General features: G+C 45.2%; 1 protein-coding gene across 2 annotated transcripts in view; it reads right to left on the reverse strand.

Annotated features, from left to right (window-relative positions):
• The window catches only part of NBAS (NBAS subunit of NRZ tethering complex), a 682,881-nt gene that overhangs the window by 545,438 nt on the left and 122,637 nt on the right, over nt 1-14,806 (reverse strand). For both annotated transcript variants that reach the window (XM_075598387.1, XM_075598386.1), the window contains exons 17-18: nt 9,563-9,714; nt 6,729-6,866 (exon numbers count right to left, since the gene is read on the reverse strand). In XM_075598387.1, coding sequence (XP_075454502.1) covers nt 6,729-6,866; nt 9,563-9,714 — 290 coding nt within the window. The remainder of the gene's footprint in view (nt 1-6,728; nt 6,867-9,562; nt 9,715-14,806) is intronic.

Here is a 14,806-nt window from a genome sequence, read left to right on the forward strand (position 1 = left end):
ACCTCTGCCAATAGAATACCCCAGATACTTGGCCTCCTCCAGACCAATAGTACATTTAGCTGGGTTAGCAGTTAGTCCAGCAGACCGAACTGCGTCGAGCACAGTTTGGACCTTTGGAAGGTGGGATTGCCAATCTTCACTATGGATTACCACATCATCCAGGTAGGCGACAGCATACCGAGCATGTGGTTTTAAAATTTTATCCATCATTCTTTGGAATGTGGCGGGAGCTCCATGTAAGCCAAAAGGCAGCACCCTATACTGAAAGAGGCCTTCTGGGGTTGAGAAGGCTGTCTTTTCTTTTGCCCTTTCTGTGAGGGGGACCTGCCAGTACCCTTTTGTTAGGTCTAGGGTTGTGAGATATCGGGCTTTGCCCAGTCGCTCTACAAGTTCATCTACCCTGGGCATAGGATAAGTATCAAATTTTGACACCGCGTTTAGTTTCCGGTAGTCATTACAAAACCTTGTTGTACCATCTGGCTTTGGGACTAAGACTATAGGGCTGTTCCACCCACTTTGGGATTCCTCAATTACGCCTAGTTTTAGCATTTTTTTAACCTCTAAATTTATAGCCTCTCTTTTGGCCTCTGGGATTCGGTACGGTTAAGGTTAACTCGGACCCCCGATTCAGAGACAAGGTCATGTTCAATTACGCTAGTTCTACCTGGCTGTGTAGAGAAGACTTCTTTGTTTCTTCTCACTAAATTCTGAACCTCTCATTTCTGATGAACGGACAGGGTTTCAGCTATGCTAACCTCTGGGTCAGTTTCTCGATTCTCTGACGGACCTGGGGGTACTAGGGTTAACAAGACCTCGCTATCTTTCCAGGGCTTAAGTAGGTTTATATGGTAAATTTGCTCAGGTTTCCTCCTACCTGGCTGTCTCACCTTATAATTTACTTCTCCCACTCTTTCCAAGACCTCATATGGCCCATGCCACTTAGTAAGGAATTTACTCTCTACGGTGGGAACCAGAACTAGCACCCTATCGCCTGAAAAAAATTTATGACCCTAGCACCCTTATTATACGTATTCCTCTGTGCTTCTTGAGCTTTTTCCATGTGTTCCCTCACTATAGGTAGGACTGCAGCTATGCGGTCCTGCATCTGGGCAACATGCTATATTACACTTCTGTAAGGGGTAACCTCGTGTTCCCAAGTCTCTTTGGCTATATCCAGTAAGCCCCTTGGGTGTCAGCCATACAATAGTTCAAACGGGGAGAAGCCTGTGGATGATTGGGGAACTTCCCTAATGGCAAATAACAGGTATGGTAACAAACAATCCCAGTTTTTCCCATCCTTATCGACCGCCCAGCGTAACATGCTCTTTAAGGTTTTATTGAACCGTTCCACTAAACCATCTGTTTGTGGATGATAGACTGTGGTTCTGAGATGCTTGATTTTTAGGAGTTTACATAACTCTTTTGTTACTTGGGACATAAATGGTGTTCCTTGGTCAGATAAGATCTCTTTAGGAATTCCGACCCGGGAAAACAGAACTATTAACTCTTTTGCTATGTTTTTAGCAGAGGTGCTACGTAGGGGAACTGCCTCCGGATATCAGGTGGCATAATCTAATATTACCAATATATGCTGATGTCACCTAGCGGACTTTATTAGGGGTCCTACTAGATCCATAGCAATCCGGTCAAATGGCACCTCTATTATGGGAAGGGGTACCAATGGGCTACGGTACGCTTTGAACGGGGCGGTGATCTGACATTCTGGGCATGAGCAATAATTTGTAATTTCTGCCAGAACCCCAGGCCAATAGAAGCTTCGGAGAACCTTTTCTTTTGTATTTTCCACCCCTAGGTGTCCCCCCAATGGGTGACTATGTGTGAGGTGTAATACTACATTACGGAATGTCCGTGGTACCAACAATTGTTTAGTTGTAACTGATTTCATTTTATCAACCCGATATACTAGGTCATTCTCTACCTCGAAGTAGGGGTAGGCAAGTGACCTATCTGGTTGGCCATGAGTACTATTCTGGTCCCTTATATTCCCCCTTGCTACCGCTAATGTGGGGTCTTCCCACTGGGCCTTCTTAAAACTCCCAGGACTGACCTCTAGGTCAGCGAGGGTCTTATCCTGTTCTTTAAGTGGTAAGTGCCTGTTCAACATCTTGATTTGGGGTATTCCCTACCAAAGTAGCCATGGGGAAGGGAATTTTACAGCACTCCTCCTTTTCCCCCTTCTTATTTGGGCCCTCGTCAACCTCTATTTCTGAAAAAGGGAAAGGATTTGTTTCTTCTGTTACTTCGTTATGGTCCGCTATTGAACTCTGGGCGCTATTCTGAGAGGAGGACCACATTTTTAGAAAATGGGGAAAGTCAGTCCCTATTAACACATCATGTGCCAGGTTGGGTACAATACCCACTTTGAAATCTAAAGAACCAAACTCTGTTTCAAAAAAAACATCATCAGTGGAATATTCATGATTATCCCCATGTATACAACAAATTGCCACTCTTTGTGAACTGTTTACCTGTTTCTTCTTAATAGGCAATAGGTATTCGGACACTAGTGTGACCATGCTCCCAGAGTCAAGGAGTGCCCGAACCCTCTTACCTTTAACCTTTACAAATGCCCACAGATGGTTATTCAAGGGGTCCTCTGGGCTAGGGCCCATACATTGGGACCACAGCGAATAAGGTTCAACGCTGTTGCATTGCATGGGTTCAGCATTTAGTGGGCAGACTTTCGCGGTGTGGCCCCTCATAACAATTTACACATTTAGGTACATAGTCTGTGTCCCACTTAGAGCCTTTTTTCGGCTCCCCATGTTGGCTGCTGCCCTTAGTGTGCGAGCCACTGTTGCTGGTGCTGTGTGAAGTCGGTCGTCGCTCTTCAGCCCCCCTTAACCCTGGTACCCTTTTACCGTCTCTGGAAGAGTCCTGGAACCTTGGGTAGTGGGGTTGCTCCACGACTATGGGTTGCGGGTGCTCTTCTGCTGCATTGTACCTTTCTACGAGGGCCACAAGCTCGTCTGCATTGTGGGGGTCACTCTGACTGACCCAACGGCGTAGGGCAGAGGGAAGTTTCCTCAAAAACTGGTCCATGACCAACCGTTCCACGATGTGGCTTGCTGAGATGATCTCGGGTTGTAGCCACTTCCGAGCGAGGTGGATGAGGTCATACATCTGGCTTCGGGTGGCTTTATCCGACGTGAAGGACCATGCGTGGAATCTTTGGGCACGAACAGCCGTGGTTACGCCGAGGCGGGCGAGGATCTCGAACTTCAATTTTGCATAGACGTTAGCTTCGGCTGGCTCTAGATCATAGTAAGCCTTCTGGGATTCGGCGCTTAGGAAGGGTGCGATTAGACTGGCCCACTCAGCTTCTGGCCATCCCTCTCTCTGTGCCGTGCGTTCAAACGTGAGAAGATAGGTTTCCACATCATCCGAGGGCCCCATCTTCTAGAGGTAGTGGCTTGCCCTGGTCATTTTCGGGACTGGGGCTGCCTCTGCCAGTGGAAGGTTCCTAATAGTCCCCCTCAGGATCTCGAGTTCCTGCTGTAAGCCCTGGGTGAACCGTTGTTGCTCCTCTCTCAGCAAGCGGTTTGTCTCTTGCTGGTTTGCATTCGCGATTTGCAGAGCTGCAGTCGCTTCTTGCTGGGCTATTAACAGCTGGTGCTGGGTTGCATTCGCCTCTTGCAGGGCTGCATTCGCCTGTTGCTGGTTTGCATTCGCCTCTTGCAAGGCTGCATTCGTCTGTTGCTGGTTTGCATTAGTCTCTTGCTGGTTTGCATTAGTCTTTTGCTGGGCTATGAACAGCTGTTGCTGGGTTTCATTCGCGTCTTTCTGGACAGCGACATTGCGTACCAGCGCACTCACCACGTCTTCCATCTTATTTGGAGAGAAACCCCCCCCCCCCTTTTTTTTTTCAAAGTTCTTTAACCCGCAGACCTTTTAGTGTTCTGCCCGCATTCTCCACCATATGTGACAAACAGCTTACTCCGGGGCTCCGCCGTTTGTCCGGGACTGATAGAACACGGTCTTTTAGGGTAGGTTAAATGATGAGGCGTCACGTACTGTTCCTTTAAACAGGCTATGCCTGGTTTATTCAGTCCCAGGCACTGAGACTGCCACAGTGCATACAACAGAAACACATCCAAACAAAAAGCTGCTCACCTGAGCGATAACTTAACTTAGATTTTCCCTAACTCAGGGTGGAAGTGGCTTTTCCACTTCCAACAACAAAACAAGGTACTTTTTCAGTTTTAGACAAAAAGGAACAGAAACATTTAACCTGTTTGGGGAGAGGCTTTTCCCCTCTCTGCTTCCAGCAGCCTTCCTGTCTCCAGGCTCTTGGGGAGAGGAAACAGGAAATCAGTCTTACATACCTGATTTCTAATTAGCATGACAGGTGACAGAAATCAGGCAGCAGACAAACTCTGGTCTGGATCTCTCATCCCTCAGTTCCAGCGCTTGCCAAACTGTGGGATGGAGTGCATGTATTATAAGGCTGCACTCCCAGGCCAAACAGGATAGAATCTGTTCAGTATCCTGGGAGCCCTATATATGGAATTTATTACCATCCCCTGGTTTCTGTCACAGTACACAGATAGGAAATAGTCGAGTGCAGAATCGGGGTCGGGAATTAAGTCGATTCTGTTCCAAGGGCTGCTGGTAAGGTCAGCCATAAACTGTTGTGGGTTAACGTTACTAAATGTTCTAGTGAGGAGAACTTGAGGGCTTAAAGGGTGATTTGATTTGCGTTACACAGTACACTATTGCATGGTCACTGAAAATGTCAAGAAGGATGCACGAGGATTGGATTCTGCTGGGATTAGAGAAGAGAATCCAGTCTAGCAAGGAATGGTTGTGAGATTTCAGGTTTGTCTGTGTGGGTTGGGAAATGAGTAGTGTTAAGTGACTTGAGATGTATCTGCATTTTGTTGTTTTTAGGGTCGAGGCAATTGGAGTTAAAATCCCCAAGAACTAGCAGCTTACTCTTCTCATTCAGAGAGGAAATGGAGCCAAGAAGCTTGGTGATGTCAGGGACTATGGAGGGGCTTTAGGGGGGGCGGTAGATGCCAGCAATCAGGATGGTATGAGAAATGGGGAGGCAGATTTTGCCAACTAGGATTTCAAATGAGGGTGGGCTTGGGGGGCAATTTAACAGCATAAATTGTAAGGTGTCTGCAATATAAAATAACACCCCTCCTCCTCTCTTTGACCTATCGTTCCCAGAGATTGAGTATCTCTGAATAGCAATATTTGCATCAGGAGTTTTATGGGTTAGCCATGTTTGTGAGTATGATGGCTTTGGGTTTGTGCATAAGGCACCATGTCCTTGGTTCATCCAGTTTGGGCAGCAGGCTCCGAATATTTACATGGGCGACAGATAGACTTTATGGAATAAAAAAAAAGGGGGGTATTTTCAGGTGTATGGGAGTTGAAAATTGAGAGCCTGTGCTAATGTGTAAAGGTCAAAATTACCTGCTAAAGAGAGTAAAAGTATGAGTACAAATTGGAGTAGATGTAAACTTGTGATGTTTGCCATTAGAGTGAGTGGTGGTTGGTGCGCTGGTTTTTAGATTTCTCCACCAACATTCAGTAGATAGTGCAAGGCTTTTGAGTAATCCAGGGAGCATAATGATATTGGATGTGGGCCAGGAGGGAGGAGTTTCTAATGGATAGAGCGTAACATTTCCATGAGACCACGAGAAAGAACAAAGATGAGGTACATAGCAGGCGCATTATCACAGAGGTAGATAATGTTGCATGAAGCTGTTGTGAGCCAAGTTAATGTGTGCAGACTAAACAGCAGGGGTGTGCCTTTTCCTTGTCAAATGTTTTGCTGCATTGCAATGCTAGGGCCTATTCAGGGTTTGCAGAGGGGTAGAGGGGGAGGGCAGTTGTGTGCAGTCAGTGTTGGGAGAGGCTGCAGTAAATAAGTTTTACAGGGGGGTTAAAAGTGCAGGTTAACAAGCATGGGATCAGTGTGGTCAGATAAGCTCACCGTTTGTTGCCTTGTGTATTAGAGTTTGCAGTAGATCCAGTCCCCAGTCCACCTCTAGTCAAACTATAGTCTAATTATATATTACCACGTTAAGATGATCACGTTAAGATGCCAATGCTACCCTGCCAATGCTTTCCCTTAAGCTGGTATTAGATGTTTACATCTAAGTAGTCACATGACCCTCCCCCCCCCCAATAAAACTGCCTGTTACAAGTTTGACGATTAGCAGCACACAATTAACAAAACAACTTTTACTATTCTAAACATACCAGGGATTAATAGTAAAGGCAGGGTGGGGTATTTCTTTTAAAACAGAGGGTTGCAGATCAATCAGTGAGTTAAAACATACCAGCGATCAATAGTAAAGGCAAGGTGGGGTAAATAGTAAAGATATGAAGTTAATATTCTAGTGCTCAAGTAAGAATGCTGTTTAAATGTTTGATAATGTAATATGTTGCTTTGTATTATGATACAGAGTACATCCGCACCCTTGCAAAACCCTGAAATGAATTCTTGCTTAAATATAATGTAGCATGGATCATCCTGCAGAGAAAGGTCCTTGTCAGGTTAACCATTCTGATTTAATATATCTCCTCAACAGTCGGAGAAGAGCAGTGAGGAAAACTATACTGCATCATTAGCAGTAGTTACTCATCTTAAATTAAATATTCTGATCCTTACATGTGCTGCTTTTTATTCATATCAATACACAGCATCAGCAGGTTTCTTGAGAGTAATTATTCAAGTATAGTCCACTTACTTTGCAAAATTCACTAATTGCAGCAGCTCTCTTTGTTTTATGCCCTCTCTCTCCTTTCTACATTCCGCTTCTTCATCAGGTGTCAAAAATGTCTCGTACGGGATTTCATCGATATCCACGTCTCCAGGTAGGATGAATCTGTCACACATGGAGCAAACGATAAGATCTTGATAGTCACCCATACCAATATTTAGGTAGATTTTCTTCCCCCGTTACACAAGGGCATACAGTAGTCGTTCCAGAGTAGAAACCTTTGTTATTGTGAAGCAGATTTAATGGGTACATGTGCAACAGATGCTTTCTTTTTACTCAATGTTGTTTACTACATATGTATACTTATTTGTACAAGACATAGGGTCATATTTACTAAGCAGTCTTCTGCCATAATGCACTTTCTGGTGCTGGAAGACCCATTAGAGCTCATTCAAATTACAGAACTGTACGGTACAGATGTATGTTCCAGCACCGGAAGGTATCGTACGGCAGAAAATTGCGCAGTAACTATTGCCCTATAGCGCCTGCAGAATTACTAAACACATTCAAAGGTGGCAGATGCTTTACGTTTTTCTTTTAATAATTATAGAAAATGTAACAAAGCAAAATAGAGAGGAGTAATGCTGCGTCCATGCTTAGAGCGGCCGTGCTCGCGACAGCACCAGTGCTGCGATCAAACACATTGACTTTATGAGAACAACCATACAGCGCGCACACGCGCTCGACGGCGCGGCTGTTTTTTTGCAAGGCAAATTTTGTATCTTTGTCTCGCGATGACCAGGTCACGTGAGCGGTTCGTCCAATGAGGGTGAACCAGCTCCGTGATGTCATTGGCCACGCCTCCCCGTCGCAAGGCCATGCGCTCCGTCACGCGTGCGCGCCTGCACCATGGACTTGGCCTAAGAAAGAGACGGTGAGATGGAAAAGGAAATAAACATGAGAGATCGGGAAGACAGAGATAGAGAGCGAGAGAGAGAGATCAGGAAGACAGAGAGAGAGCGAGAAGGAGAGACAAAAAGCGAGAGAGCGCGGGGGAGCAGAGAGAGATCGGGTAAGAGAGAGAGCACGGGGGGACAGAGAGAGAGCACTGGGGTACAGAGAGAGAGAGCACGGGGGGACAGAGAGAGAGAGAGCACGGGGGGACAGAGAGAGAGAGCGCGGGGGGACAGAGAGAGAGCACGGGGGGACAGAGAGAGAGAGCGCACGGGGGGACAGAGAGAAAGAGAGAGCACGGGGGCACAGAGAGAGAGAGAGAGAGCACGGGGGGACAGAGAGAGAGCACTGGGGGCAGAGAGAGAGAGAGCACGGGGGGACAGAGAGAGAGAGAGCACGGGGGGACAGAGAGAGAGAGCGGGGGGATAGAGAGAGAGAGCGGGGGACAGAGAGAGAGAGCGGGGGGACAGAGAGAGAGAGAGCGGGGGGACAGAGAGAGAGAGCGGGGGGACAGAGAGAGAGAGAGCAGGGGGGACAGAGAGAGCAGGGGGGATAGAGAGAGCAGGGGGGGATAGAGAGAGCAGGGGGGACAGAGAGAGCAGGGGGGACAGAGAGAGCAGGGGGGACAGAGAGAGCTGGGGCAGAGAGAGCGGGGGACACAGAGAGAGCAGGGGGACAAAAAGAGGTCAGTGGGACAGAGAGAGAGAGAGAGAGAGAAAGAGAGGTCGGGGGAGAGTGAGCGAGAGAGAGAGAGCAAGAGAGAGCAAGAGAGAGAGCAAGAGAGAGAGCAAGAGAGAGAGGTCGAGAGAGAGGTCGAGAGAGAGGTCGAGAGAGAGGTCGGGGGGACAGAAAGAGACACGTAGGGGGGGACAGAGAATGAGAGAGAGAGAGAGATCGGGGGGACAGACAGAGAGAGAGCGGGAGAAGAGAGAAAAAGACGCAACAGAGAGAGAAAGAGGTGAGAGACCAAAAGGGGAAGTAGAGAAAGGGAAGACAAAACAAAATAGAATAAAAAAAAATAAAAAAAACACCATTAAGACAAGATTTCTTAAATCAGAAAATGACAGCGTCGGAAAGCAACAAAATCAGCAACAATTTTTTTTATCATGACACCAATGCTCCTTGCTGGTGTACTGTACTCTACATAATTCATTGTATCACCTTTGGGTTATTCCTCTGTAAATGCTTTATTCTACCCCCCCTACCACTCCCCCCTCACAAACATTAAGTCTACTTGCTTAAGTCTACAAAGCTGGAGTCCTGTGGCTGGAAACCTCAAAGTGAAATACCAGTTGGCTTCTTCACTTAGACACAGACTATTTAAAATAAAGAGCAGCTGCATATATTATGCATTAAAGCCACACTTAAAATGGTTATCAAAAACCAACAGGGGAGCAGAGCCGCTGCTTAGATGATGTTGGGAAAGTGCCCACTATAATGATAATACATCGCTGCGAATCAAAGAACTCAAGAGACTGCATATTATTACACAACATTTTAGTGAAGTGTGCTAATTACCATAACCATCAGATAGGAAGAGCATAATTAGAATGGGCGAGATTGAAGATTGGTAAATGAATTTACGCATGCATTAACATATTAAGGAATAAGGCACTTCACTGTCTTATGCTGAAGATCATTAATCAGCAGATATGATTCAGAAGTGAACTGTCTGCAACTATGTAGGATATGCTAATGTTCCCGATAAACCCAGAGCCCCGCGTTTCCTGCCTTTCTCAGGAGATTTGTCAAAAATGGTTTTCAAATGGCACGTGAAGCTCTTAAAAAAAATATGATTTATACTCTGGAATAAGAAACCGTCAGTGATTTAGGGGGGAGCACAAAAGTATGTAAACTAGCAGAATAATCATTTTAGATGTGAGGCTTTAAGTGGTAATGCAACAAACCTGCCGCCATCTTCTCCCTTCCCTATTGCAACAAGAGCCTCCAGGCCTGTGCCTTTCAGTCCAAACATCAGCAGTTCTTTGGCAGCGTCCACGTTCTCCGGGACTCTTTCTAAACACTCGTGCAGAACCCAGGATCGCTTCTTAATTTTGCTCTGTGTGAAATCAAAGAACACGTCTTGTTCAAGAGGCTCACTTGCGATGTCTAGAACCTGTGTTTCACCATGTTAACTAATAACAGGATCAAGTTAAAAAAAAAATAAGATCCATGTTTTAAAAAAACTCCTTTATTGCTCTCCAGTGCCCTGCGGTCAACCAAGCAGGGGGGAAGAATTATTACCAGATAGCTGCCAAATTCAGGCACCATAGAATAATTGCTGTCAGGAGCAATGCCATTGTGAACGTGTTGATGATCAATGCCTTTTCTACAATGTTAACAGGTTAATTGTGTGCCCTTAAAAATACAAGTACCAGCATTTTGAAATATGTGTTTACATATTTTAATTTCTACTTATTATACCAGTTCTTTGGAGGGATTTACAATCTTTACTTATTCTATATTGCGATAAAACTGATGTCATCTCTTGTACGGTATATGAAGTCAAAATGCCAATACACTATTTTTCTCTCAGTTGATTTGTATAAACTAATTATACGAACATCACTAGTCAGAGATACATAGGAAGAACAATAATTACCAAATAAAATGACATGACTAAATAATTATTACCTGGATGGTGTTACACTTCAACTGAATTATAATATGCAAGAAAACCCCCCAAAAACGCAGTGGATACAGCCCTTAAACAAAACAACATAATTTACCTTAAACAATTAAACCTCAAGATAAGATTATGAATTAGTCTTTATTTTATCCTTGAAAAATGAGCTTTTTACAAGAATCAGAACTGGTACCAGTCCATTACTATGCATGTTCTTCATTCATTATTAACCACCTTGTCACGACTGTACAGTATGTACATTAGGCATACATTGGTGCCGAATCTGATTTTTTAAAAATATTAATGAATAATTCCTTTACTGTATTTTAAATATCTGATAAATGCATTGCTACTTAAAAGGTAAATGACATGAAGTGAAGGCTATGTAATATTTTCACTGCCTTTAAAAATCTGCAGTACTCTTTTTGTGTGTATGTTTGGCTTTAATTTGTTAATACAGGGAGAGTCATAGCACAGCACAGGTAACTACTCTTGGAGCCTTAGTAAGCCTTCGAATATAAATGTATAGGTATATATATTTTGGGAGCGGGGAGAATATTGATCCCATCCAAGCCAATGACAGCTTAATGTGGGAGCAGCTTGTCCGCGCCTTAAATGAACGTTAAGTTAATATATGGCAGAGAGAAGAAAATTGTTCATACAGATGTAGCAAATGTTATTATCCCAGTTAATGCGGAATAATGCACGAAAAAACTGCCAACGCATGCATCACCGGTTTCAATTGTGCACGTATTCATGTGGCGCTTAATATCGCGTTATCGTTAAGACGTCCCCTCGCCTTAACAGGAGCCATGACAGCTGCCTCATCTGTATATTGGAGAACACAATTAAAACACTCACCTAAAAGTTCTAAGACATGAAAAAAGTCAGGGATTCGTTTAGCAAAAGATACTAGAGATACATGAACTGTAAAAACCCATCTTTTGAACACCGGTATAATGTAGAGAAAGATCTTTTATTTCTGTCATCATGTATATATTACAACGTCCATGTCCGCTGCATTCATGCTGCACAGAATTTGTGAATCCTGCACATCCAGTGTTAACGTATTTTTCTTTGGTGTGATAGGGTTGCCAAGTGGCTTCTCCAAAAATACTGTACACAATGGTAAAAGATGTGATGCGCTCGAAAAGTCGGTGCGGAGGTATGTTATTTATATATGATCTGACTTATGTCACGCTCCCCTCCTCTCTAACCTGATGCACTGTGACTGCGTGCATGCCTCAGTCCGCTTCTCACACACTCACGCTGCCCGCCGCAGACAGATTTCCCGGGGCCTAGGACTAGTTACATCCGGGCAACCCACCCCCCCCCCCCCGTGTCAGTGGTCTTGCGAGTCTTCCCCCCTCCCCACCATTCCACACCTCACGAGCCCCATCTATTTCCCCCCTCTTCCCATATATTTCTCTCCCCTCTGCCTCACTCAAACTTCCTCAATCACCCCCTCTAACTCTTCCCCTGCTCCCCCTATCAGTTACCCAACTCTCCTTCAGTCGTCGTCCCCGCCTCGGACGTATTTCTTTCCCATGCGTCTCTCTTACTCCCACTTTTCCTCACTCCCTCCGTTACACCCCCTCTCTCATCTCACTCGCCCCAACCTTCTCTCAATTACCCGACTAACTCAATCCCGCCTTTCTTCACACATTCCCCCACACAGAAAACATACCAAAAAACCCCACCCCAAATACAAAAAACCTGTCCCCCTAAATACATACGACCCCCCACACCCCAAATACATACAAAAAAACCCTATCCCCAAAAAACATATAAAAATACACTCCCCCCCCAATACACATAAAAATACTCCCCCCCAACACACATAAAAAGACAGACTTACCTTGGAGATGGTCTCAGGCCGGGTCGGGCCTCGCTCTCATGCCGGAAGCGGAGCCCCGCTTACTTCCGGTGCCCGCTAACGGCAGAGAGGCCCGGCGCGTGCCAGCATCAGAAGCTCGGCATGGGACAGAGCGAGGGAGGCCTGGAGCTGGGCCTGGGATACTCGTCCTGGTTCGCCTCCCCTGTCAGCGGCAGGGTTCGGAGAGGTAATACCGGACACATATGTCCAGTATTACCCCTCATTTTTTTTACCGGACGCAAGGGCAAAATACCGGTCTGTCCGGTTCAAAATTGGACACCTGGCAACCCGTTTGGTGAAGGACAGTGTACATTATGGTGTAAGAAGTAGTGTGTGTGGAGATTAACAGGGGGGGTAATACACAGAAAGCTAGTCACAGAGGATGCACCAGACTTCTGGCCGGGTCCCCCTCTACCGACAGGCTCAGGAGACTTGTTGCCTCCTCTGTCAGCAGTCCTCAATACAAATATATGTCTTTTATTAACCGCTTATTCTAACATGTTTTTTTCAAGCTGCTAAAATCAGTGTTCACCACTACAGCAGATATACAAGGATAAAGAAACATGGGAAGGCGTGGCTGTGACATCAGAGCCATTCCTGTGACTTTTGGGTACTGTACTTTATTTGTTCTGGCAACGAGGCACCAAGTCTCAGGAGTGCGTCAAAGGAGCAAGGAAGACAAAGTCTGGTGGACAAAAAAGTCTGGCGGCTCTCCTCCGTAAAATAATCAGTGTTCCCTGGAAATTGCAGATGGAAGTTGATGGCTTCTTTGGTAACAAACCCTGGGGGGGTGAAGCAGAATGCCACAGTGACAGGAAGAGAGGACCGGGTCTGAGAAGGCAGCCCAACATGGCTCATAATAAGGGAGGGAGCAAACAAGCTCTAAAATGACATTTAAATGTTTATAACCTTTTCATTTAATAATTTAAAAATGAAGTTTCGTTATAAATTTGTAATATTATGGAAGCGAATACTTAAAGCCACAATCTCGCCTATTTAACATTTTCTTTTCTTCCTTTTTTACAGAATTCAAACGGGGGGGGAGGGTCCCTTGGAGCTGAACCGCTCTATTTTTAGCTTCCGCTCAACTAGCATTAGCACGAGTCTTAAAGATTTAACTCTACCTTAAATAAAAATGACACATTCATATGTCTCAGACAGGTCTGCAACCCTGCTTTTCACCATTATCTCTTAGCGCATAATGCTTCCACTGCAGCAGGGATTCTGGGAAATTACATGCAAATGAGCACAGGGTCACCTTTTACTTCATGTACATTTTAACATGGCCCCCCTTGGCCCCCCTAGAAGCATATGTCTGTTGTATTAGGCATGTATTTTACTAAGTGCTGGCGCGCGCACAACATTATGCACGTATTTTGTGCCTATAGGCCGAATGGTGACGCGCACGGCTAGGAGGCGTGGCCATGATGTCAGAAGGGTAGGCCTCACTGTGATTGGCTCATAGTGGCACGGCAGCCGCTCGAAAATACTAATTTCTTCCAATGCTGTCTGCCGTGCGTGCGTTGGCAGTGGATACGTCGTAGGAAGACAGGTATTTCTCATTGCAGTGCGTGCAGTCGCACGCGCACCAACACCTAGTATAATACCAGCCTTACACAGCTTTTCAGCACAGGCTGGGTTAAAGAAGTGCATAGCCAGTAAACCTACTCACAAGACAGCCGTTTCGACCTACAGGTGGTCCTCGGTTATCCGACACAATGAGTTACTCAAAATGGCGTCGGATAGCGAAGTGTCGTAAAGCAAAATACATTTTCCCATAGGAGCACTGTTTAAATGAAAGGTTCCATTCCTTCAGGAATTTTTAACACTAAAATACACCAAATATTTGACGCAGGCAATAAGATATGCAGCACACACAAATTATGATATACAGTTCTGGATTCAATAAGTAGAATCTTTACAATAAAACTGTATTCTGTACAGTAATGTACAGAATGAGCAAAAAAAAAACACATCAATTATTGGATTAAGATGAATGGGGGGGGGGTCTTCAATGGATAAACGGGGACTTCTTGGAGGTGATGTAGGTTGGCATGAAGGTCTGGGTCTCTTGAAGAAGCTCTTCAATGTAGTCTGGACAGATCCTTTCCTGATCTCTCTATAGCACCTGATTAGGTTGGACACCCCGCGACTGACTAAAGAACTCTGTTCAATGTTGGGGTCCTATTCCTCAAATATGGCCAGTGCGCTTGAATGCCTCAGTCAACATTTTGGTTGGTAAGGATTTACGTGGTTGTGCCACTTCAGCAGATTGGTGGGCCTCTTCTTCAGCAATTTTTTGCTGTTCTAATTGCATCAGGTCTTCATTGCTCAAACCGTTAGAATGTGAGGCTAGCAACTCCTCAATATCCTTGGTTTCCACCTCCAAGTTGAGATCACTGCCAATTTGCATAATACTTTCTGTAACCTCTGCAACAGTCTTTGTAATGCCTTGGAAATCTGAGACAAAATCAGGGCACAAATTATGCCAAACACCATTTAAATTGGATTGGTAGACTTCATTCCATGCCTCTCCGATGTTTCTTACTGCATGGAGAATGTTGTAACCCTTTCAACATTGTTTCAAGGTTGGACCTCCTTCCACATCAGTTGCTCTGATGGCCTGGGCAAATGTTCGCCTAAGATAGT

Source organism: Ascaphus truei, chromosome 4, assembly GCF_040206685.1.
Source record: "Ascaphus truei isolate aAscTru1 chromosome 4, aAscTru1.hap1, whole genome shotgun sequence".
Classification (NCBI taxonomy): domain Eukaryota; kingdom Metazoa; phylum Chordata; class Amphibia; order Anura; family Ascaphidae; genus Ascaphus; species Ascaphus truei.